Raw genomic sequence first — 24,107 nt, 5'->3', positions numbered from 1 at the left:
CAGAAAAGGAAATTTTACGTACTGTTTGTGGGAATGCTAACTGGGACAGCACTGTGGAAGATAGTATGGAGGCTCCTCAAAAAATTAAAAATAGAACTACCCTACAATCCAGTAATTTTACTATTGGGTACTTACCCAAAGAATATGAAAACACGAATTCAAAAGGATACATGCACTCCTTTGTTTACTGCAGCATTACTGACAATAGCCAAACTATGGAAGCAGCCCGCCCAAATGGTCCATGGATAGATGAATATATAAAGAAGATCTGATAAATATATATATATATGTGTGTGTGTGTGTGTGTGTGTGTGTGTATATCATTATATATATAATAGAATATTATTAAGCAATACAAAATAATGAAATCTTGCCATTTGCAATAACATGGATGGTTCTAGAGAAACTATATTAGTTTCAGGTGTACAGTGTAGTGATCCAGTAGTTCCAAGCATTACTCAGTGCTCATCAAGACAAGTGCACTCCTAATCTCCTTCACCTATTTCACCTATCCCCCCACCCACCTCCACTTTGTAACAATCTGTTCTTTATAGTTAAGAATCTGTTTTTATGGTTTCCTTTTTCCCCTTTATTCCTTTGTTTTGTTTCTTTTATTCTTTTATATTTATTTTATTTCTTTTATTTTATTTTGTTTTTTATATTCCACATATCAATGAAATCATATAGCATTTGTCTTTCTCTGGATGGCTATTTCACTTAGACAAATGCTAGGTAGCCACACCTTCAAACTTCAGCTCAAGCACTACTCCCTGTTATGAAGACTTTTTTGTCCATCTAACCCAGGTAGAAACAATTATTATTTCTTTAAAGATTTTATTTATTTTATTCATGAGAGACAGAGAGAGAGAGAGAGAGAGAAAGAGAAAGAGAAAGAGAAAGAGAAAGAGAGAAAGAGAGAGTGAGAGAGAGAGGCAGAGAAACAGGCAGAGGGAGAAGCAGGCTCCATGCCCGGAGCCTAATGCAGGACTTGATCCCAGGTCTCCCAGGATCATGCCCTGGGCTGAAAGTGGCGCTAAACCGCTGAGCCACCTGGGCTGCCCAGAAAGCATTATTTTAAATACAACTTTTGTTAAAGCACCTGTAACACTTTAGTTTATTAATTTGTGTATACAACTGTCTTCCCTTACAGACAGTAGCTTCTCTGGGACAGAGACTGGGTGTGATTCACTGCTATACCTTCAATGACTAGTATGGGGGGATTGGCAAGCACAGGTGTCCAAGACTATTGCTGAGAGGATAAAAAAAATGGCATAATCCATCGGTGAGCCTAAATCCTGCTGTCTTTTGAAACAACTCAAGAGTTACAGCTGGCAGGAAAGGCTGCTGTGTCTAAAGGACAAATGCAAAATATAATGAGCCCCAGAGACACATAATAAGAGGCAAACTTCTGGATTACATCCTTCTCTTCCTTTTCTCCTTTTGCCCAATACTAACTCTTCATCCCAGATTCTGGATTCTAATCTTTCCAGCCTCTACCAGGACATCACACATGTATTATACACTTTTCTTCATAAATTTTCAATCATTTGATTTCCATTACTTCTTTCACATCAACCTAAAAACATGTTCAATTTTTCATCAGCTCAAATCTTCCATTTGATTATGCTCCAACTCAAGGTAGAGTCCATTTCTTCCTTCCCACCTGATACTGTTCTAGTCTATCTTTCATCTGGATGAATTGATTTCCCTCCTCCAGTCTTGCCCTACACCAATCCATCTTTCACTCTGATACCAGAGTGAACTGTAAAACACAAATAAGGACAGGACATTCCTATGCTCAAAAAGCCTTAATATATTCCCCTCTCTTACTGAGTCAAGGTCAAGCTCCTTAATATAGCATTTGAAACTCCGTGTAATCTGTATTTCTGAGATATTTCCTGCTATACTACCATCTGTCACCCCTTCCACCATGTCTACTCTATGATTACAGGAGGATTCAGTAGTCCCTGAGCACACAGCATGTGTTCTTACCATCTTCTATATTTTCTCATGTTGTTTCATCTACCTGGAATGTCCTTCCCTAATATCTTCAAAGACAGAATTAATTGCTTTTTCTTCATATACATGAGTCTATTTTAGCAATTCTCACATAAAACATGTTCTCCTTGATTGTGAGTTCTCTGGTTGCATATTAAAGATTAGTTCCCAGAACCAACAGGACAAGGATTCCCTAACAGAATAAGCACTCATACATTCCTTCCTTCCCCAAATGTTTGCTGAGGGATTCCTCTGTACCAGGTACTGTGCTGTGTATGTGCTGGAGACAAAGAGGGAAGCCTTCCCAAGATTCTCAATGGCACTGATTTTTACCATCTCACTGCCACGAATACAGTCAGGCATGTGAAGGACATATGCCACAAAAGTCCAGATAAGGATGAATTAACTCTTCCATTTTCACTTTTGTATCCACAGCACCTAGCAATGAGCATGGTAAGTAGGAGGGCTTAATAAATGTTTATAAGTGAAAGACAAATGAATGATACTACAAAGATGGAATAAGGCAGCTAAGCCACCAAAAAGAACGTTTTCTTATGAGCTACTACCCATACAGTGTCACCACTCATATTGACACATTCTTCAAGATATGATTTGTATATATTATATCCTCCCTAAGCCATTAACAATGGGCAAATAAACCTGTTAAATCCCAAACAAAAGTTGGCAAAATATTACACCACTAATATACCCTTTATGATGATTCTTTCACAGGCAGTAGATGTAATGCAAAATTAATATAGCTACCCAACTACCAAGTTACAATATGATATGTCAACTGTCAAAGACATCTTTCCGGAAATCATCCTAAATAAGAGCCTTGGCCCTTTTTCTTGACCCTACCTTATCCTCTCTAGTCAACTTTAGCTAACAGCAGGGGAAACAATAAAATAAATAAAATAGAATCTTTCTCATATTTCAGAGTCATAAAGTTAATGATATGTTGCCACTAAAATTTCTCATTTTCTTTTATGTCAGAGTTTGACCATAAATGAAACAATAAAAAAGTTACAACTTCTTCAACTGTGCCCAATCAGATAAAAAAAAACATTTAATTAATGAGGCTGCATGAAAAATTTCAAAAATTCTTCAAACTTTGTGCATAGAATCAGAGAAGAGGTAATGAATATTAAATTTAATCCCATGCATTTCAGAGATAAAGGCCCATAATAAGACAGATTTTCCCAAGGTTATATAAAAAATGGAAGGCAGAGCTAGACTAGAACCCAAGTTTCCTGCCATTCATACTGGTTCCTTTCAGAGCTTTCTAAATTTAAAATGACCTGTCCATGGGTCTTGTAAAACTTATTGTTGATCATAAGGATTACTTGGATCTATTTTATTCTGGTACCCCTATTCAAACCAGGAGCATGGAAGAATCATTTGAGAATAAACTAAATCTTAAAGGTAAAGTTTCTTTCATCTCCTGGAATAAGAAATTCGGGAGACAGAATTTCTCAGAAAGTGACAGGGAAAAAATCTCACCCATCCAGACAATGATATTCCATAAGTTGAGGGGGGGAAAGGGAATAATCAAAGCACTGAGATGGCAAACAGAGAAAAAACAAACTTCTCTTGAAAAAAACTGCTCCACTGCACAGTTACTATTCACAGTTTCTCAATTTTCTATATATCTGGAGGTGAAGGGAAGCTGATTCCAAATCAATATTGGGAATCAACCTCCTTACCATTACAGGAGCCAAATCTGGAACAGGCTGCCTTATGAAGTCAGGATTTCCCTATAATTGGAGATAACCAAACAGAGGCTAGGCATTACAGAAGACAGTCTATCCATTTAGAGGAAAGGGCTTCATGAATATACTCCATGATTTCTAGTATCCTTTCCAATTTTTTTTAAAGATTTTTAAAACTTATTCATTCATGAGAGAGACAGAGAGAGGCAGAAACCTAGGCAGAGGGAGAAACAGGCTCTCTGCGGGGAACTTGATGTGGGGACTCAACCCCAAGACCCCAGGATCATGACATGACCCAAAGGCAGACACTCAACCAGTGAGCCACTCAGGCATCCCTCCTTTCCAATTTTGATACAATTATTCTAGAGTGGAATTTTATTACTAAGAGATGATTTGGGTTTGGATAGGGAAGGTTTCTTGTGTCCCTCAGATTATACTATATTTCATTGCTTCTTCAAAAGAATTCAATTCATTAAGTACTAAAGAAGTTGATGTGTACAATATTGTTGGATGTTGGAAAGGAGAGTGAAGGTTGTAGGAGTGAGTAGAACATGGTCCCAGTCATTGAGGCCTGAGTCAACTATACAGTGGAGATATGTGGTTGTTCCATATAACTGATGTTATCAAAGCCAAAATCACCTGTCATATCATATGCATAAAGGAGCATGAATTTGCTATTATGTAACACAAAACATATATAATCATATTGGCCAATATTTATTGAGTGCTTTTTATGTGCCAGGATATGAACTAAGGTATTTTCTGGCATTCTCAAGGCTATATAGTAGGTAATATTATTATTCCTTTTTACTTCAATTTTTTAATTGAAATATAATTCACATACAATATTATATTAGTTTCAGATATACAAATGGTGATTTCACCTTTGTATACATTATAAAATGATCAACTCAATAAATCTAGTTATCATTCAACAATATAAAAAGTTAATACAATTATTACTGACTATATCCTCATACCGTACACTACCAAATCCTATGATTTACTAATTGTATAACTGGATGTTTGCAATTCTTGATTCCCCTTTATTGATTTCACCACCACCCCACCACCCGCTACCCCCCATCTGCCACTCCCAGTGGCTACAACCAAACCGTTTTCTGTATTTGTGAGTCTGGATTTTGTTTTTCTTTGTTTTCTCTTTTCGATTCCACATATAAATGGAATGTAGTATTTGCCTTTCTTGTCTACCTCATTTCACTTAGAATAATACCCTCAATTTCCATCCATTTTCTGACACATGGTAAGAGTTCATTCTTTGTTATAGCTGCATTTTTACATCTTTATCCATACATCCATTAGTGGCCACTTCGGTTGTCTCCGAATCTTGGCTATTGTACATAATGCCGCGGTGAACATTGGGGTGCATTTATCTTTTTGAATTAGTATTTTAATTTTCCTTATATATTTAACCAAGAGTGAAACTGTTGGATCATGTGGTAGTTCTATTTTAATTTTTTGATGAACCTAGATACTGTTTTCTATAGTGACTGCACCATCATTCCTACAACAGTGTACAAAGTTCCCTCCCCACCCCTTTCTTTTTGACAATCTCACCAAATAACTCTTCCAAATTGAATCCTCTTTGAAATGTTGGTCGAATTTGCCAGGAAAGCTGTCTGAATTTTTGTTTGTTGGAAGATTTTGATTATTAATTCAATCACCATAAGTAATTGTAGTCTACTCAGATTTTCTTCTCTTCCTTATTCAGTCTCAGAAGATTTTGTTTCTATGAATTTATCCAGTTCTTCGAGATTATCCACTTGTCATATTACTGTTTATAGTACTCTTTTACAATACTCCGTATTTCTATGGTACTCAATTGTAACTCCTCTTTCATTTCTGATTTTATTTGAGCCCCTCTGTTTTTCTTGTGATTGTAACTAAACTAAAGGCTTGTCAATTTTCCTTATCTTTTGAAAGAACCCATTCCTAGTTACACTGATCTTTTCTACTATCTTCTTAGTCTCTATTTCATTGATTTCCATTCTGATCTTTATTATTTCCTTCCTTCTACTAACCTTGAGCTTCATTTTTTTTTTCTAGTTCTATTAGGCACAAAGTTAGATTGAGATTTTTCTTGTTTTTATGAGGTAGGCCTGTATAGCAATGAACTTCTTTCTCAGAATCACTTTTTCTGTATCCCAGGGATTTTCCTGTCACATGTCTGTTTTCATTTATCTCTGGATAATTTTTTATTTTTCCTTGTTTTCCCCTATGATCCACTAGTTGCTCATCATGTTGTTTAATTTCCATGTATTTGTATTGTTTCCAGTTTTCCTAAAAAAAATTATTTATATGAGAGAGAGAGAGAGAAAGAGATAGAGAGAGAGAGAAGGGGCAAAGGGAGAGACAGGGGAAATAGACTTCCTGCTGAGCCAGGAGACCATGCTGGGCTCAATCTCAGGATACTGAGATCATGACCTGAGCTGAAACCAAGAGTCAGATGCTTAAGTCATTGAGCCACTGCGGCGCCTATTGCCAGTTTTCTTCCTGTGATTGATTTCTAGTTTTGTACTGGGCAAAGATTATAGTGGGAAAAGATGCTTGATACAATTAGAAACTTCTTGAATTTGACCTATTTTGCAGAATATTCCATGTATACTTGAAAAGTATTTCCAATTGTTGCATGGAGCTCAAGAACACGAGTCACCTTGGCCACCAGGGCCAGGTGATCAAGGGGCATCCCCTGTGTCGATACTGTTTGCCCTGCATTGTTTATGTGTGCCTACTATTTAGGTAAATAGCTTGAGAGTATAGAAGGCCATCCATGCTAACTGACTTCAGAAGGGCAGAGGGAAAATGTCTTAACTATGTGCCTGCAGACTTCAGAAAAGCAGCAGGAAATTGCCTTGTCTGTGCCCATGCACCAGCTGTAGGCTGGGAGCAGGAGAATGCCATGATGGTTTGCACTTGTCAACTTCAACTTACACTCGCTGCAACTGCTCACACTCTCCAGTATCAGTAAGGCAGCAGGACCGTGCAGCAACCAGTTGTCCTTGCCCATCCCAATTAGGCAGATTGAAGGTATCATGCCCAAATGTATTTAGTTAGGCTAGCAGAGTAGATGGAGAGCATACAAATTGTGTTTATCAGCGCCTCCATTTCTAGAGAGTGCCCCAAATGTCACATACCACTCCAGCAGATGCCATTATACCAGACAATGGACCCTCCTCACATATAGTTCAGGAACATTCAAATTGTTGCTTTTACACTAGATCCTAACATAAGACTGCTCGTGAGCCCCTTCAAAAGAGAAACTAATTTTCCTATAGCACTTTGGGTCCCATAAATGTCAGCCCCATTAGATTTCTAAGCCAGATGTTTTTAGGGAATTGAATCTCTAGTGTAGATACTTAGGGTTGGATGCTTTATTTGGGACACCAAACCCTCACTGTTCTGGGAGAAGGTCCAGAAGAGTGAGATTTCTCTATTGTGTGTTGCTATAATGAAGGTAAGGGTTTGGGTGACACCCTATCTCTGTCTCTCCTACCTGGGTCCATGTGGTTATTTTATTCTTTGTTGTAAAGAATCACTTCACTTAATTTTCGTATTTCTTGAAATTTTAATCCCAGGATAACATACAGTGTTATATTAGTTTCAAAGCAGTGATATAATTCGTCAGTTCTACACATTATTCATAAAAACGGTATGCCTAATCCTCTTTATTTATTTGATCCACCCCTTTTGGTAACCATCAGTTAGTTCTGTATGTAACAGCCTGTTTCTTGGTTTCTCTTTTACCTTTGTTCATTTCTTTTGTTTTATTTTCCAAATTTATAATTCCCTGATGATGAGTGATGTTGAACATCTTTTTCATGTCTTTTAGCCATCTAGATGTCTTCTTTGGAAAAATGTCTATTCATGTCTTCCACCCATATATTAACTGGATTATTTTTCTTTTGGTGTGGAGTTTGATACCTTCTTTATAGATTTTGGATACTAATCCTTAGTCAGATATGTCATTTGCAAATATCTTCTCCCATTTAATAGGTTGACTTTTAGTTTTGTTGACTGTTTCCTTCACTGTGCAGAAGTTTTTTAACTTGATGAAGTTCCAGTAGTTCATTTTTGCTTTTGTTTCCCCTTGCCTCTGGCAATGTGTCTAATAAGAAGTTGCTCCATCAGAGGTCAGAGAGGTTGCTGCCTGTGTTCTCCACATAGGTCTTTCATCATTTTGAGTTTATTCTTGTGTATGGTATAACAAAGTGGTCCAGATTCATTTTTCTGCCTGTTGCTCTCCAGTTTTCTTGAAACCAATTTCTGTCTTTTTCTCCACTGGATATTTTTTGCTGGTTAGTTGAAAATTAGTAGACCATACAGAAGTAGGTCCATTTCTGGGTTTTCTACCCATTGATGTAGAGTACTGATACTCACTCACATTGATGTATGTGTTTGTTTCTTTGCCAGTAACACACAGTCTTAATCACCATTGCTTTGTAAGATAGTTTGAAATCCAGCATTGTGATGCCCCCAGCTCTGCTTCTTTTTCAGGATTGCTTTGACTATTCAGGGTTTTCTGTGGTTCCATGCAAATTTTAGGATTGTTTGTTCTAGATCGGTGAAAAATGTTGGTGGTATTTTCACAGGAATTACATTAAATATGCAAATTGCTTTGGGTACAAAGACATTTTAACAATGTTTTCTGTTCTAATCCGTGAAAATGGAATGTTTTCCTATTTCGCTGTGTCCTCTTCAATTTCTCTCATAAGTGTTCTATAGTTTTCAATGGAAAAATCTTCTACCTCTTTGGTTAAGTTTATTCCTACGTATCTTACTGTTTTTGGTTCAATTGTAAATGGGATCACTTTCTTGATTTCTTTTTCTGCTGCTTCATTATTTGTGAAAAGAAATGCAACAGGTTTCTGTACAATGATTTTTTTTTTAATTTTTTTTATTTATTTATGATAGTCAGAGAGAGAGAGAGAGAGAGGCAGAGACACAGGCAGAGGGAGAAGCAGGCTCCATGCACCGGGAGCCCGATGTGGGATTCGATCCCGGGTCTCCAGGATTGCGCCCTGGGCCAAAGGCAGGCGCCAAACTGCTGCGCCACCCAGGGATCCCCTGTACAATGATTTTATATCCTGCAACTTTGCTGAATTCATATATTAGTTCTAGCAATTTTTTTTTGGTGAGTCTTTTGGGTTTCCTATATAAAACATCATGTCATCTACAAATAGTGAGTTTGACGTCTTCCTTGCTGATTTGGATGCCTTTTATCTCTTTTTGTTGTCTGATTGCTGAGGCCAAGAATTCCAGTACTATGTTAAATAATAATATTAGTAATATTAATAGTTAAATAGTAGTGAAAATGAACATCCCTGCCTTGTTCCTGATATTAGGAAAAAGGCTCTCAGTTTTCCCCCACTGAATAGCTGTGGGTCTTTCACATGTGGCTTTTATGATGTTGAGTATGTTCTTTCTGTACCTACTTTGTTGAAGGTTTTTTATGGACCTAGAATGGATGCCCTACTTTGTCAAATGCTTTTACTGCATCTATTGAGATGATCATATTGTTCTTATCATTCCTTTTATAAATGTGGTGTATCACATTGATTGATTTCTGAATATTGAATCATCATGCAGCCCAGGAATAAATCCTACTTGATCATGGTGAATAACTCATTCTATGTACTGTTCAATTCAATTTACCAGTATTCTGTTGATAATTTTTGCATCCATGTTCATCAGGGATATTGGCCTGTAATTCTTCTTTTAATAGGGTAATGCTGACATCATAGGAGTTTGGAAGTTTTCCTTCCATTTTTACTTTTTGGAACAGTTTGAGAAGAATTTATACTAACTCTTCTTTAAATGTCTGGTAGAGTTCCCCTAGGTGCCTACCTGGCCCTGGATTTTTGTTTGTTGGGAGATTTTTGATTCCTGATTCAATTTCTTTCTTTTTTAAAGATTTTTATTTATCCATTCATGAGAGACAGAGAGAGACAGAGAGAGAGAGAGGCAGAGACACAGGCAGAGAGAGAGAAGCAGGCTCCATGCAGGGAGCCTGACTGGGGACTCGATATCGGGTCTCCAGGATCACGCCCTGGGCTGAAGGTGGCGCTAAACTGCTGAGCCAAAAAAATAAAAAATAAAAATAAAAAATAAACTGCTGAGCCACCCGGGCTGCCCCTTGATTCAATTTCTATGCTGGTTATGGACCTGTACAAAATTTCTATTTCTTCCTGTTTTAGTTTTGGTAGTTTGTATGATTCTAGGAAGTTGGCCAGTTTTTCCAGATTGACCAGGATTGTTGGTATATAATTTTTCATAATATTCTCTTATAATTCTTGTATTTCCTTGATATTGAGAGTAATCTCTTCTCTTTAATTCATGATCTTATTTATTTGGGTCCATTCTCTTCTCTTATTGATAAATCTGGCTAGGGGTTTATCAATTTTATTAATTCTTTTAAAGAACTAGCTCTAAGTTTCATTGATTTGTTCTACAATTTTTGTTGTTCTATATCATTTATTTCTGCTCTAATTGTCATTATTTTCCCTTTTCTGCTGGCTTTAGGCTTTATCTGCTGTTCTTTCCTACCTCCTTTAGGTAGGAAAGGTTAGGTTGTATATTTGAGACTTTTCTTCCTTCTTGAAATAGTCTTGTATTACAATATACTTACCTCTTAGTACCACCTTTGCTGCATCCCAAAGGTTTTAGACTGTCATGTTTTCATTTTCATTTGTTTCCATGTATTTTTTTTATTTCCTCTTTAATTCCCCAGTTAATCCATTCATTCTTTAGTAAGATGTTCTTTAATCTCCATGTATTTGTGGGCTTTCTAAAAATTTTGTGTGTATGTGTTTGACTTCAAGTTTGATAGCATTGTTGTCTGAAAATATGCATGCTATGATCTTAATCTTTTGGTACTTATTGAGGGCTGATTTATGACCTAGTATGTGATCTATTTTGGAGAATGTCCCATGTGCACTTGAAAATAATGTGTACCCACTGCTTTAGGATGAAATGTTCTGAATACATCTGTGAAGTCCCTCGGGTCCAGTGTGTCATTCAAAGCCACTGTTTCCTTGTTGATATTCTGCTTAGGTGATCTGTCCATTACTGTATGTGGGGTGTTAAAGTCCCCTAATATTACTCTATTATTATCAACGAGTTTCTTTATATTTGTTATTAATTGTTTGATAGCTTTATGTGCTCCCAAGTTGGGGAAATAGATATTTAAAATTGTTAGATTTTCTTGATGGACAGACCCTTTAATTATGATAAAATGTCCTTCTTCATCTTGTTACAATCTTTGGTTTAAAATCTAGTTTGTCTGATATAAGAAGGCTATTCTGGCTTCTTTTAGCATGAGAGACGGTTCTCATCACCTCACTTTCAATCTGCAGATGTCTTTAGGTATAAAATGAGACTCTTGTAGGCAGCATATAGATGGGTCTTGTTTTTTTAATCCATTTTGATACCCTGCCTTTTGATTGGAGCATTCAGTCTATCTACATTCAGAGTGATTATTGATAAATAGGAATTTAGTGCTATTGGCTTGCCCTTAAAGTTGGTGTATCTGGTGATGTTCTCTGTTCCTTTCCAGTTTGTTACTTTTGGTCTATTTTCACTCCCAAAGAGCCCCTTTCAATATTTCTTGCAGGGCAATAGTTCATGAACTCTTTCAGTTTTTGTTGGTCTGAGAAACTATCTCTCCTTCTCTTCTGAATGACAGCTTTGCTGGATAAAGTATTCTTGGCTGCATATTATTCCTATTCAGCACATTGAATATATCATGCCATTCTTCTCTAGCCTGCCAAGTTTCTGTAGACAGATTTGCTGCAAACCTGATCTGTCTTCCCTTGTAGTCCCTTGTTAAGGAGTTTTTTCCCTTTCTGCTTTCAGGATTCTTTCTGTCTCTGTGTATTTTGTGAATTTGGCTACAATATGTCTTGGTTATGGCTGGCTTTTATTGAATTTAATGAGAGTTCTCTGTACTTCTTGGTTTTTGATATGTTTCCTTCTTCAGATTAGGGAAGTTTTGGCCTATAATTTGCTCAAATAAACCTTCTGCCCCTTTTTCTATCTCTTCTTCTGGGATGCCTATCATATAAATGTTATTATGTCTCAAATAGTCACTGTGTTCCTTAAGTCTACATTCATGATTCAATACCTTTTATTCTCTTTTTTTCCAGCTTCATTATTTTCCATAATTTCATCTTCTATGTCACTGATTCATCCATCTTCATTGTCTTGGCATCCATTCAGATTTTCATCTTCATTATAGCATTTTTAATTTCTGCCTGCCTAGTTTGTAGTTCTTTTATCTGAGCAGTAAGGGATTTTTTAGTGTCTTCTATGCTTTCTCTGAGCCCAGGTAGTATCCTTAAAACTGTTGTTTTAAATTCTAGTTCAGATATCTTACTTATATGTGTATGATTAAATCTCTGGTCATCACTTCTTCCTGTTCTTTCTTTTGGGGTGAATTTCTCCATCTTATCATTTTGTCTGGCTCACTGTTTATTTTATTTTATTTTGTTGTTGTTGTTGTTGTTGGTAAAGCCTGGGCATTCATGCTCTTAAGAGTAATAGCTATATTGGGAAAAGGTACTGCTCCCAAAAAATAATAAATTAAAAAAGGGAAGTTAGATCCTATGTGTGCTTTGTTCCGCTTGTTAAAAGAAGCTAGATAGAAAAAAAAAGATAGATTGAATGAATGAATGAATAGAATTAAGATTAAAATTTTAAAAAGGAGGCTAGATCTTATTTCCCCTTGAGCTGAAGCTTTGTAGCACTCTATGGTCAGTAGGCCAGGTACAAAGGGTTTGTGCTGGTCTTCTAGGGGGTGAGGACTGCTGCACTGATTCTCAGGCAAATTTGCCCTAGTGGAGATGTACCCGCAGGGCACAGTGGTGATGCAATTGGTGTAAGTGGCTCTAGCCTCCACTGGATGGTAATATTTTTCTCAATGAGTTTGGTCAATGCTGATGTGGGGTAGGGGAATGGGATGAAGTTGCCCTCCTCTCTCAATCCTAGTGCTGGAAGCTTGCACTAGCTACTCTTCAAGAAGCCCTCACAGAAGAGCAAACAATCACCCCTCTTGTGTCCCTGCTTCTGCCGGACCCCTGCCTTCACCCGCCTGTGTCTCAGCTGTCCACCTGCCAGGTGGCACAGTGCTCCTGTGTTTTATCTCAGGCTATTCGGCTAGGCTTCAAAACTCCCAAATTTAGAGATCCATGAGACACTGACCTTTGCTGATCCTCTGGGGGAGGGTCCCACTGGGCTTTTGCTGTTTGCTGGCTTGTCCCAGAAATTGGTACTCCAACAGCAGAGCAGTTCAGAGTTTATGGTAGAGCATAGCCAAAACCCAGCACCAAGGTTTGCTCTCCTCGGTCAGTGTCTCTGTTCCTATGCTAGTGAACATTTCAGCACATTGGCATCTGCTAGGTCTTTTTGTCCCTGGAGAGGCTATGCTACTTTCCCCAAAGGCACTCCAAGCAAGGGAACTGTTTCTGCAGGGCCCAGGGCATCCTCAGACCAAGGCATCTGCTCCCAGGCCTCCACCCTCCTTCCCCACTGGAGGACTGCTCAGCTCACCAGACCTGGGTGATAGGCAAGGACCTCCAAAACTTCAAACTTTGTGCTATGCTGCTTATAAAGCTTCTGGTGGTTAACCCTCTTCTATTCCAAGTCAACAGTTTTGGGGACGAGTTCTTCCTCTGAGATCCCCTGTGCTTGCCCTCTCTCCCTCTCTCTCTCTCTCTCTCACTCTTCTGTAACTGGAGCTCCTTCTCCTTCACATCACCCACAGTTCTTTTCTCCCTCAGTTGATTCTCTCCAGCTCCCACCTTCCACAGTGTGTTTTTTTCTAGCTCTAGTTGTACAGTTTTGCTCTCAATCCGCAGATCAGTTTCTTTTGTGTTCAAATGATTTAATATTCATCTAGCTGTATTCAATGGACATGGCAAGCTCCAGGTTCCCCTACTGCCATTTGTTTTGATTCTTAAGTTCCACATATAAGTGAAATAATATGGTATTTTTTTTTTATTATTTCACTTATCATTATATTATCTAGATCTATCCATGCTGTTGCAAATGGCAAGATTTCATTCTTTTTAGTGACTGAGTAATATTTCATTATATATATGTGTGTGTATATATAGCCAGACATATATATAATATATATGTATGTATATATACACACAATATATAGAAACATACATTATGCACATCTGTGAACATATGCACACACTCCTAAGTGTACAACTGAAGGAGTTGTCATAAAGTGAACAAGTGGTGTGTATGTGTGTGGATATATATATATATATATATATATATAATATATATATAGAATATATATAAAGAATATATAAGTTATATATATATATATTTATATATATATATAAAGAATATATATATATATTCTTTATCCATTCATCTATTAGTGGACATTTGGAGTGCTTCCATAATTGGCTATTGTAAATAATGCTACCAAAACCATGGGTGGAAAATATTTTTTTCAAATTTGTGTTTTCATACTCTTTGGGTAAATACTCAATAATGGAATTACTGTAACATAAGGTGATACTATCTTTAACTTTTTGATGAATATTCATACTACAACACTTTCTACAGTGACTACAACAATTTTAACTCCCACTGACAAAGAACTGTTCCTTTTTTTCCCATATCTTTGTCAACACTTGTCAATTCCAGTGTTTTTTATTTTAGCCATTCTGAGATGCATGAGGTAATATTTCTTTTTTTTTTTTTTAAAGATTTTATTTATTTATTCATGAGACACACACACACACACAGAGGCAGAGACACAGGGAGAGAGAGAAGCAGGCTCCATGCAGGGAACCCGATGTGGGACTTGATCCCAGGTCTCCAGAATCACACCCTGGGCTGAAGGCAGCGCTAAACCGCTGAGCCACCTGGGCTACCCAAGGTAATATTTCATAATCGTTTTGATTTACATTTTCCTGATGATGAGTGATGTTGAGCATTCTTTCATGTGTGTGTTGATCAACTTTATGGATTTTGTCAACTGTATGGAGTCTGTCTGGAGAGATGTCTGTTGTTACATTTTTTAATTGGATTATTTGGTTTTGGGGTGTTGAATTATGAAAATTCTTTATACATTTCGGAAACTAAACTTTTGTTTGATATGTCATTTACAAAGATCTTCTCCAATTCAGTAGGTTGCCTTTTGGTCTTGGTCTATGCTGTGCCAAAGATGTTTATTTTGATGCAGTCTTGATAGTTTTATTTTGCTTTTATTTCTCTTGCCTCAGGAGACATATCCAGAAAAATGTTGTTATGGCTGATATCAGAGATATTTCTGTCTGTGCTCTCTTTTAGCATTTTATTTTTTTAAATTTATTTTTATTTATTTATGATAGACAGAGAGAGAGAGAGAGAGAGAGAGAGAGAGAGGCAGAGACATAGGCAGAGGGAGAAGCAGGCTCCATGCCGGGAGCCCGACGTGGGACTTGATCCCGGGACTCCAGGATCACACTCTGGGCCAAAGGCAGGCACGAAACCGCTGAGCCATCCAGGGATCCCCTCTTCTAGCATTTTAAAGGTTTTATCTCACATTTAGATCTTTAATCCATTTTGAGTTTATTTTTGTCTATGGTGTAAGAAAGTGGCCCATTTTCATTCTTTTGCATGTAGTTGTCTTGTTTTCCAAACACCATTTGTTGAAGAGATTGTCTTTTTCCCATTGCATATTCTTGCCTCCCTCACCAAAACTTAACTGACCATATAATTAGAGGTTTATTTACTAAGTTTTCTATTCTGTTCCATATTCACAAGATATGTCTTTTTGTGCCAGTACTATTCTCCTGATGACCACAGCTTTGTAGTGTATCTATTGATATGTAGGATTGTGATACCTCCGGTTTTGTTCATCTTTTTCAAGACTGCTTTGACTATTTCAAGACTAACAGACTTTTTCATCTTTGTTCCTTCACTGCTTACACAAGAAACACAAGACTGTGTTTCCATACACTTAGGATAATTTGTACTGTTTTCTTTTTTGTCTTTTTGTTTTTTAGTTTCTATTTCATTTATTTCTGCTCTTTTTATTATTTTCTTCCTTCTACTAGTTTTGGTTTTGTTTGTTCATCTTTTTCTAGGTCCTTTAGGTGTAAGGTTAAGTTTTCTATTTGAGATTTTTCTTGCTTTTCTTGCTTCTTTAGGTAGGTCTGTACTGCTATAAACTTCCTTCTTAGGACAGCTTCTGTGCATCTCAAACATTTCGAACTACTATTTTCATTTTCATTTGGTTCACTTAATTTTAATTTTCTCATTGATTTGTTGGTTGGCCCATTCATTGTTTAGTAACACTTATTTGTGTCCTTTCAGTTATTTTTTTTTTTTGCAATTGATTTCCAGTTTGATAGCATCATGATCAGAAAAGATGCATGGTATCAATTTATTCTTGAGTTTGTTGAGAATTTACTTTTAACCTTTTTCCTGAAAACTTTTTGTTGTAAGTTTTTTAATGAATAATTTTTCTATGTGGGCCACAATGGCTTCACCCATGGTAAATCTGTCCTAAGTATATAATATAATCAGACATTAACTCTGGATAATCTTACCTTCCAATTTTTCCAAAATGACCTAATTTTTGCAGCAATTTCATTTGTTGGTTTATCAAAAATAACTAACTTAGAGCTTTTATTTTTGCAGTTTTAAAAACTAGGGGGCCATAAACAACAACCTTTAGAAGATACAACAGTTCCAGGAAGCCCTTACACAACAGCCAGCATGACTTTTTACTTTCAGTCTATGATCTGTCTATATTGTTTTTTCCAAAAGCAGGATTCACGTCTAACATCTCTACAATCCAGCACATGTCAGTCATAGTCTAATACTTGCTTATGTCAATAAAGGAAGTGCAGTATGGGGAAAAATAATGAATTTGGAGTATAAGTTTCAGAACTTATACCAAGACAAGTTAACTAACCTCTCTGAGTTTCAGGGTTACCATGATTAACAATAAACTCTTACAAGAACATTATAAAAACTAAATTAGATGACTGGTATGGGTCTATAACTCTAAAGTACTATACAAAATGTTAAACATGATTAGGGTGAAACAGTGAAGGGAGTGGTTATTTTTAAGTTTACAGTGGTAGAGGGGAAAGGATTCTTGGAGGGGAGAGTGAAAAAAAATCTTGAGTCCTAGCCCTAGCTCTGCAGCTTATTAGCTGTGTGATTTTGTACTAGTCATTTTCCCTTTCTGAATCTCAGCTTCCTTGACTACATAATCAGGTAGTTGGACTAGATGAATTCTACAATCATTTCTAGCACTAACAGACTTTTTCATCTTTGTTCCTTCACTGGTTAGCACATAACGTGTAATAAATGTTAACAGAGCATGTAATGAGTGCCTAGCACATAGCATGTACTAAGTCTTAACACTGTTAATTTGAACTAAACACAACTTTAAAGCAGAGAAGGTAAGGAAAAGGGACAGTTTTAACATATGTTTAGTAGATAGAATCAGTAAGATTTGGTGACAGATTTGGTAAAAGAGTAGGGAACCAGAAATGGAGGACATTTGATCAGATTCTAGCAAGAGGAACTGCTGACTAAATAATTGCCAGCATATCCTTAGAAAGGGTCAGTTTAAAGAATCTGGGTTATTTAATATGGGGAAGAGAATCTTCAAAGGAGAATGGATCACCCACCACAAGCTCTTCTTCCTTTAATAAATAGCTTAAAGCTTGGATTGAAAGCATTAATGACTATATTATGTCATCCTTGAATATCCCAATTTCTGTGATGTTACAGGATCAGAAATGTAAGAGTTAATCAGCTTTGGCTACACTGGTTCTGAGAGAGGAGTACAAAATGTGACTGAGTTCTTGGAAGGATCTCATAATGTGAAAATTATAATTTCTGAATTAGAAGATATGATAGATAATCTGCTGGACAATTTTGGCACTGTTTTTCATGTCAAGGATACCTGTGACATATCCTGTAGATATCAAGATTCCCAAGACAATGTGGAAGTTTATGGTAACAAGGTTGTTTTAAATGGGGTTATCCTGAGAAATCCAGAAAAAAAAATGACTGGAGAATAAAGAGATCATCTATTTCAATTCTGCCATTTGACTGATAAAAAAATTTGGAAAAGTTGTTCAAGGTCACACATTGAATTAATGGCAGAGCTGTTATTAGGGGAATTAAAAAGAAATGAAAGTTATATTCTTTGAGCATCTCCTATTTGCCAGGTTTTGTTAGGCAGCTTTATACGTGTTATCTCAATTAATGCTATTACATAGGGGACAAGCTTAGTAACTTCATTTTATAGATGTAGAAAGTTCAAGTAAATTATCCATAGTTATTCTAATAGAAAATTTCAGAGTGAGGATTGACCCCACATTGGCCCATCGGGTCAAGTCCTTGACCCATGTTTGACATTATGCTAGCTCCCTATTAGTAATGAGAACATATCTATCATGGTTTGCCAGGGACAGTCCTACTTTATGTATATTATCCTAGCATAAATTTCAATAGTACCATTTGACACAAAAATGTAAGCTTTGGAAGATAAATTATATGACCAACTTTTTTTTTTATCATTAATTGAAAATTGTAAAGCACTGTTCACTTTCTTTAAAAAAAATTGGGGACCCAAAAGCTAGGCGCCCATGAAGATTTCTCTATTACTAGTAGATCTTTGGAGAAAACTGGCTTATGTTTTAAAGTAAAAAATAAAATAAAAAGTTTGCTCTTCTCATTGGTTCTTTTGAGGCTTTCTCATCCTCAGGTCAAAAATTATTAGTAAAGAAAGAAAACAGCAGGAAAGGTGATGGGGAATACTTAAGCTAAGAAAGGGAGTCTATTTAAACTAATACTTAGACAATTAGCAAATCATAAGCAAGGGGAAGACCACATATCTATTTAAAGACAACTGGCACAGAAGATTCTGGGAAGATTCTATTGGATATTGTATCAGATCCTTATTTCTATGCAGCAGAAAGTATAAATAATTAACACCCATACAGCACTCTACAGTTAACAAGTAGTTTCATCCACTTGTGTGATTATGTTCATTTTTCACTCATTCATCCAACACACACTTAGTGACTCCTGTGCTGAACTGAAGCTAAACACTACAATTTCTTTAGGGCAGAGACATTGTGGGTCTTACTGCTAAACTCACAACATCTGGCACATTGCTGGCACATAATAGCTGCTCAGTAAACATATGAGGATGAATATGAATATGCATGAATACAAAGTTTAATAAGAGACTGTCCAAAAATTCACTGTGTAGTAGAAGAAAAAGACAAATTAAAACTGAAAATATAATGCTACAAGTATAAAACAGAGGGAAATAATGGAACTCTGAAAAACACAGAAGGCAATCAGACAGCCTGGAAGGTAAGGGTCAGAAAAACTTGCCAGAGGTGCTTATACCTAAGCTGAATTTTGAAATAGTGGTTGGCAATATATACTCTCACTTGGTTATAATTATAACCTGAAAAGTAGATATTGTTACTACTTTCCAAAGAAAGAAATTAAGTCTCAGGGAAGCTAAGTGAAAAAAAGTTACCCAATTTTCACATTAATCTATTCCTTTAATAGCTTTAAAGAAGTCACAGGGGGAGAATACGGACCTTGGCAAAGATTACAAATAATAGAGAAAGATATTTGGATAGTTGAGGATTGAAGAAGAAACCCTAAAAATAAGCATACTTTCTTTGAACAAAAAGGAACTAAATAAGGGCCAGAATGAAGGAATCTTTAAGAGAAAGAAGCAGAGGTAACTTTAACAATGCGTTAAGGGATTCTTTTGTTCCCAGATATCTGTTGGGAACTTACTGTGTATCAGTCACTGAAGACATAGATATGGAATACATGTCTCTGATTTCAAAGAACTCAAGGTCTAGTAAGATAATACAGGCACGTACCAGGAGAGGAAGAAAAGAGAAAGGTTTGGAGCTGATACCTAATTCAGGAATGAAAAAAAAAAAAAAAAACACAACATTTTCCTATGTGAAATTCTCAATAGCTTTAACATAGAAAGTTAAGCATGTTAGTAAAACAGAAATATTGACAGGAATTGGGTTCCATCATGAGAGAGGCCATTTCTAACTGATGCTTTTATCACATCCACATAACTGCCACCCTCCACCCCTCTCCTGGTACCTAGGCTCAAGACCAGGCATTGAAAAGATTTCTAATAAGGCATGCTGAATTAATGAATAACAAGTATCAGATTTAAATGTGCCTCCCTCCCAAAGAGCACTGACACTTTAATACCAGCCTTTAATACCTTAAACTAATAAAGTGGAGGGTCAGGTAGATAAACTGTGGAGCCATTTTAAGAAAATGTATCTTTTTCATCCCTTCACATAGGAAAACAATACTTCCCAGCCCTGACTTCATGCCCAACCCCACTCCTACACACACACACACACACACACACACACACACACACAAAGTATGTGTGAATGTATGCAAGCTGACTCTGAGTACTAGGAATTATGTATTATTCCCAGTAGATTCCTATAATTTTAATACCAACTGACTTTGGATAGGTCACTTTCCCTCTCTGAGCTGTCTCCTCATCTGTAATACTTTCAGAATATATGGGCTGCTTTACTTAGGCTAACATGAGGTATAAATAATGTTACAGGGCTTGAGGCTAACATGAGATAAAGGCTGCCTTGAGGCTAACATGAGATAAAGGATGTTACAGTGCTACAGAATATGCCCTTCCCCGATGTCCTCTAAAGTAAATGTAACCACATTTCTATATCCCAGTGTCTTGTCCATGGAGACTGCTTGATGACCTTTTTGTCAAGTGAATGAATGCATGCCATTATTATTCTAGACTGTCAAGAGAATGACGAAAGGAATCCAGCAGTCTGGTCTAGATGGTATTGCTATTCCTAGGAAGCACTGAACTAAAAACTAAAGAGAATGGGACCTACATATAAAAGAGGTGGTCTGGTAATAAATCACACATTTGCATAAGCTATGAATCATTCTGTATAATTAGAACAAATAATTTTCCTATAAATCAGGTCTGGCAGCTATGAAGGTCTGATGTTTATCCCCCCAAACCATCTAATTATAGTGAGAAGATAACAAATGATTCTTCTTTGAAGGAGAAAAAGTCAAAGGAGGAGATTCTGAGGGACAAGCATCATTGAATCAAATGGTTGAAAAGAAGGCAAAAGAGACCAAATGATTCCCAATGATTCATCTCTCTGCTTCAGAACTGTTTCTTGGTTTGGCAAGGCACTTGGTGGACTAGTATTTTGTGTCTGAGAAGGAAATTTTCATAGCAATCCCAAATTCACTTGTCTGAATTATTGCGATTTCTGGGTAAATAGCTTCCCAATGTTTTGGCTGTTTTCCTGTGTGATAACATTCTAAAAATTTCTTAAGGATTTGGCCTCCATTAAGTTCAATTCAGGATTCATCTTTTCCAGTCTAGCTTCTTGAGAATCATTTTTTAAAATTTGGATTTCCCCAAAATGAGCCACTACCACCCACAGGAGATACAGAAAAAAAGACTCCTAACCTAGGCATAAGTAAATCCAAGCTCTGGGTAGCAGAGGATTCAAGGCTGAAGGTGTTTGTTTTATTCAGCGCAAATTTGCACTTTACAAATGCAGGAAGTGAAGTTCAGAGGGTAGACTTGCCCCGGAATTCCTAATACATAAATACAGAAGTAAAACTTCACTAGGACTTCCCAAAGCCCATGCTCTTTCAACTATTCCACACTGCTCTCCATTAGACCAATTAAGTCTTAGTTTTATTTTCTATCAAATGAGATGAAGTGTTAGAGGGCTTCTAGATCCACAACTATATTTTGGCCAGAGAACACATAACGCTTTTATTTTAATTTTGTTTTAATCCTAGTAATTCACTGACCAACACTACGAAATGTATAAAAGCTTACGTGTCCAATCTCAATTTTTCCTTTCACTAAAATGGGGATAACAATACCTCTGTTACTGAAATGTCATAATTGTTAAGTGATACAATGGAAGTAAAAGTGCTTTGTAGGCAATAAAGTGACCACAACAATGATAAAGGAAGAGCAAGGGGGAAAAGAATCATTCCTTTCCTCCAGCCTCATCTTTTCTCTTTCATTTGTTAAAGTGCCTGAAGGAGCTGCATCTTTTTCACAGGAGTCAAGATCTGACTGAACTCACAAGTCAAGCCACAGAATAGAGAATAAAATCCACGGGATCAGAATGCAACCTCATCAGTTTTGTCTCCTGTAGGGTTTTGTTAACCACCATCAGAGGGAAAATCGACAGAGGCAGTGAGTGGGCCTCTTTCTCTAAAAAGGCCCTTCCATCTGGTGCAGTACTGAAATCATCAGCCCTGTAATTAAAATGCAATTGCCATCCCCTGCTACAATCCCAGGATGGCCATTCCATCTGCATGAGATATAGGGGGGAAAGCACCAATTTTTGCACTTTTCTGGCTCCATTAAGTTTATTCTCTTTCTATTAATTAATCTAAGGACACTAGAGGCTCCTTCTTACTCTGCAAACCAGGGTGGCACAAACCACACATGGGATGTCTGAAACTTCATGAATTTTTAAAACTCGGTGCCCATACCAGTTACAGAGAGGCTTAATTACTTCTGACTAAATCTGTAATTAAAATATATCACTGGAGCAGATTCACCTGCATGTGTAGGTGTTGGCATTCATGCCTGTGTGACAGGCAGAGATGAATCACCCAGAGACCATGTGCAGAGAGCAAAGTTGTGCTGGGTGGCAAGATGACTCTCAGGGAGGACTTGAAAAGGAAAGTCAGAAAAAGAGAATGTATAGGAGAAATCCTGTTAAGTTTTACGTTCAAAAGAAGAATGGTATCATGTCCAACAGCCAATCATGGCAGTTAAAGGTCCAACAGCCAATCATGACAGTTAAAGGCATTTGCTAGGGTGAAAGAAAGCTAAGGTAGCAGGTGACAGGGAATGGAGTTGAATTGTGAAGGCAGCCAAAGGTAGAAAGAAAAACTATACTGAAGGCAATCCAAGATTGTAGTTAAAAAGATAATGTGAGCTTTGGTGAAAAAGGTAAAGCTAGAAATGGAAAAGTGTCAAAAGGGCTGAAAACTAGGATAGGCAGATTCAGGACCAGAGCTATGAACAGTGTGTATGCTTCAGTCCCTGCTTTAAATATTGTCTGAAATGTGTTATGGAGATAGTCATGAAGGATTAAATGATATATTTCAGACTTGAGCACTATAAGAAAAAAGGTACTGAATTTTAAGAAAACAGAGGTCCAGTACTGCTACACATAATATGTCTAATCATGGATAAGTCACTTCCATTGTAGGCCTATTTCTTTATCTGTAAAATACAGGAAATAATACCAGTCTCATGTACTGAGCCATTATGCACAGCTAAACAACTGTGAAGGTACCGTTCATATCAACTGTAAGGTGAACAGTGTTCCCTGGATTTGTGCAATGCAAGATTATTATGAAATTTTAACATGACCTGAAAAGTGGAAAGTATTATAAATATATTATAAAAAAAAATATTGTATTTTTAGTTTCTATGACATTAAGCCATATACTGTCTTTTGTTGTGAGCTTCCTCATACTTAAAGATGTTGAACCATATAATTTTTAAGGCTTTTTAAAATTCTAATATTGAATAGCATTATGACTCATTTGGACTTCATTCATCCATTCATTCAACCAAATTTCAAATGGGCCCCAAGTTGAGTGCTGAAAATTAAAAAATAATTGATATGATCCATTCCCCTAAGAGTTCACAGTTGAATGGAGTTTATACCAAATGAGATCCCTTTAGGTGAGACAGTTGGTGCTTTTCAATTGTATTTTCCAAGGCCCTGATATTTTAAGCATAATAATTGAATTATAACATTAGAAATATTAAGCTAATAAAAATAAAGAACTGTAAAATTGAAATGATATATTTAAAATTAAGCAAAGTCTTACCTTTAGAAAAACAGAATTATTTCAAAAGTCTTTAGATTGTTTTAATAAGGAATACTGGATTGGGATTCAAATAAGTTGGGCTCTCTAGTCCACTTTACTGCTAGTCACTATGAGACCCTAATCAAGTCACTTAATCTCCTACCGTATTAGCTTTCTACTGATCAAACAAGAGATTAGTCCAACCTAGATGATCTTTGAGAATCTGTATTTTCGCTAGTCTGTTATCAAATTGTTTGTAATAACTCTACTATAGAATACATACATACATATACTAGCAATATACGCTTATACCAAAAATGACCAAACTCCAACATCTCATAAAGCACTCTTAAGTACTACAAATTATTCATGCTTCTAGCTAAAACAAAGATTATAAAAATGAAATTCACAGGAAGATTAAATTACCATTAAGCCAGTTCTTTCAAACTTCTTTGTCATAATTTTCATTCAAACTGCTTGAGA

General features: G+C 36.5%; 1 protein-coding gene across 11 annotated transcripts in view; it reads right to left on the bottom strand.

The window, feature by feature from the left end:
• Positions 1–24,107, bottom strand: part of LOC112642495 (BEN domain-containing protein 5) — a 1,368,880-nt gene that overhangs the window by 853,903 nt on the left and 490,870 nt on the right. The window contains exon 1 of one of the 11 annotated variants that reach the window (XM_035699095.2): positions 22,356–22,475. The exons of the other annotated variants lie outside the window; for them this stretch is intronic. Coding sequence (XP_035554988.1) covers positions 22,356–22,361 — 6 coding nt within the window. The 5' untranslated portion in view covers positions 22,362–22,475. Of the gene's footprint in view, positions 1–22,355; positions 22,476–24,107 lie in introns of those variants that run through there. 11 annotated transcript variants of the gene reach the window in all.

Source organism: Canis lupus, chromosome 15 (assembly GCF_003254725.2).
Source record: "Canis lupus dingo isolate Sandy chromosome 15, ASM325472v2, whole genome shotgun sequence".
NCBI classification, from domain to species: Eukaryota; Metazoa; Chordata; class Mammalia; order Carnivora; family Canidae; genus Canis; species Canis lupus.
This window is presented reverse-complemented; position numbering and strand designations above follow the sequence as displayed.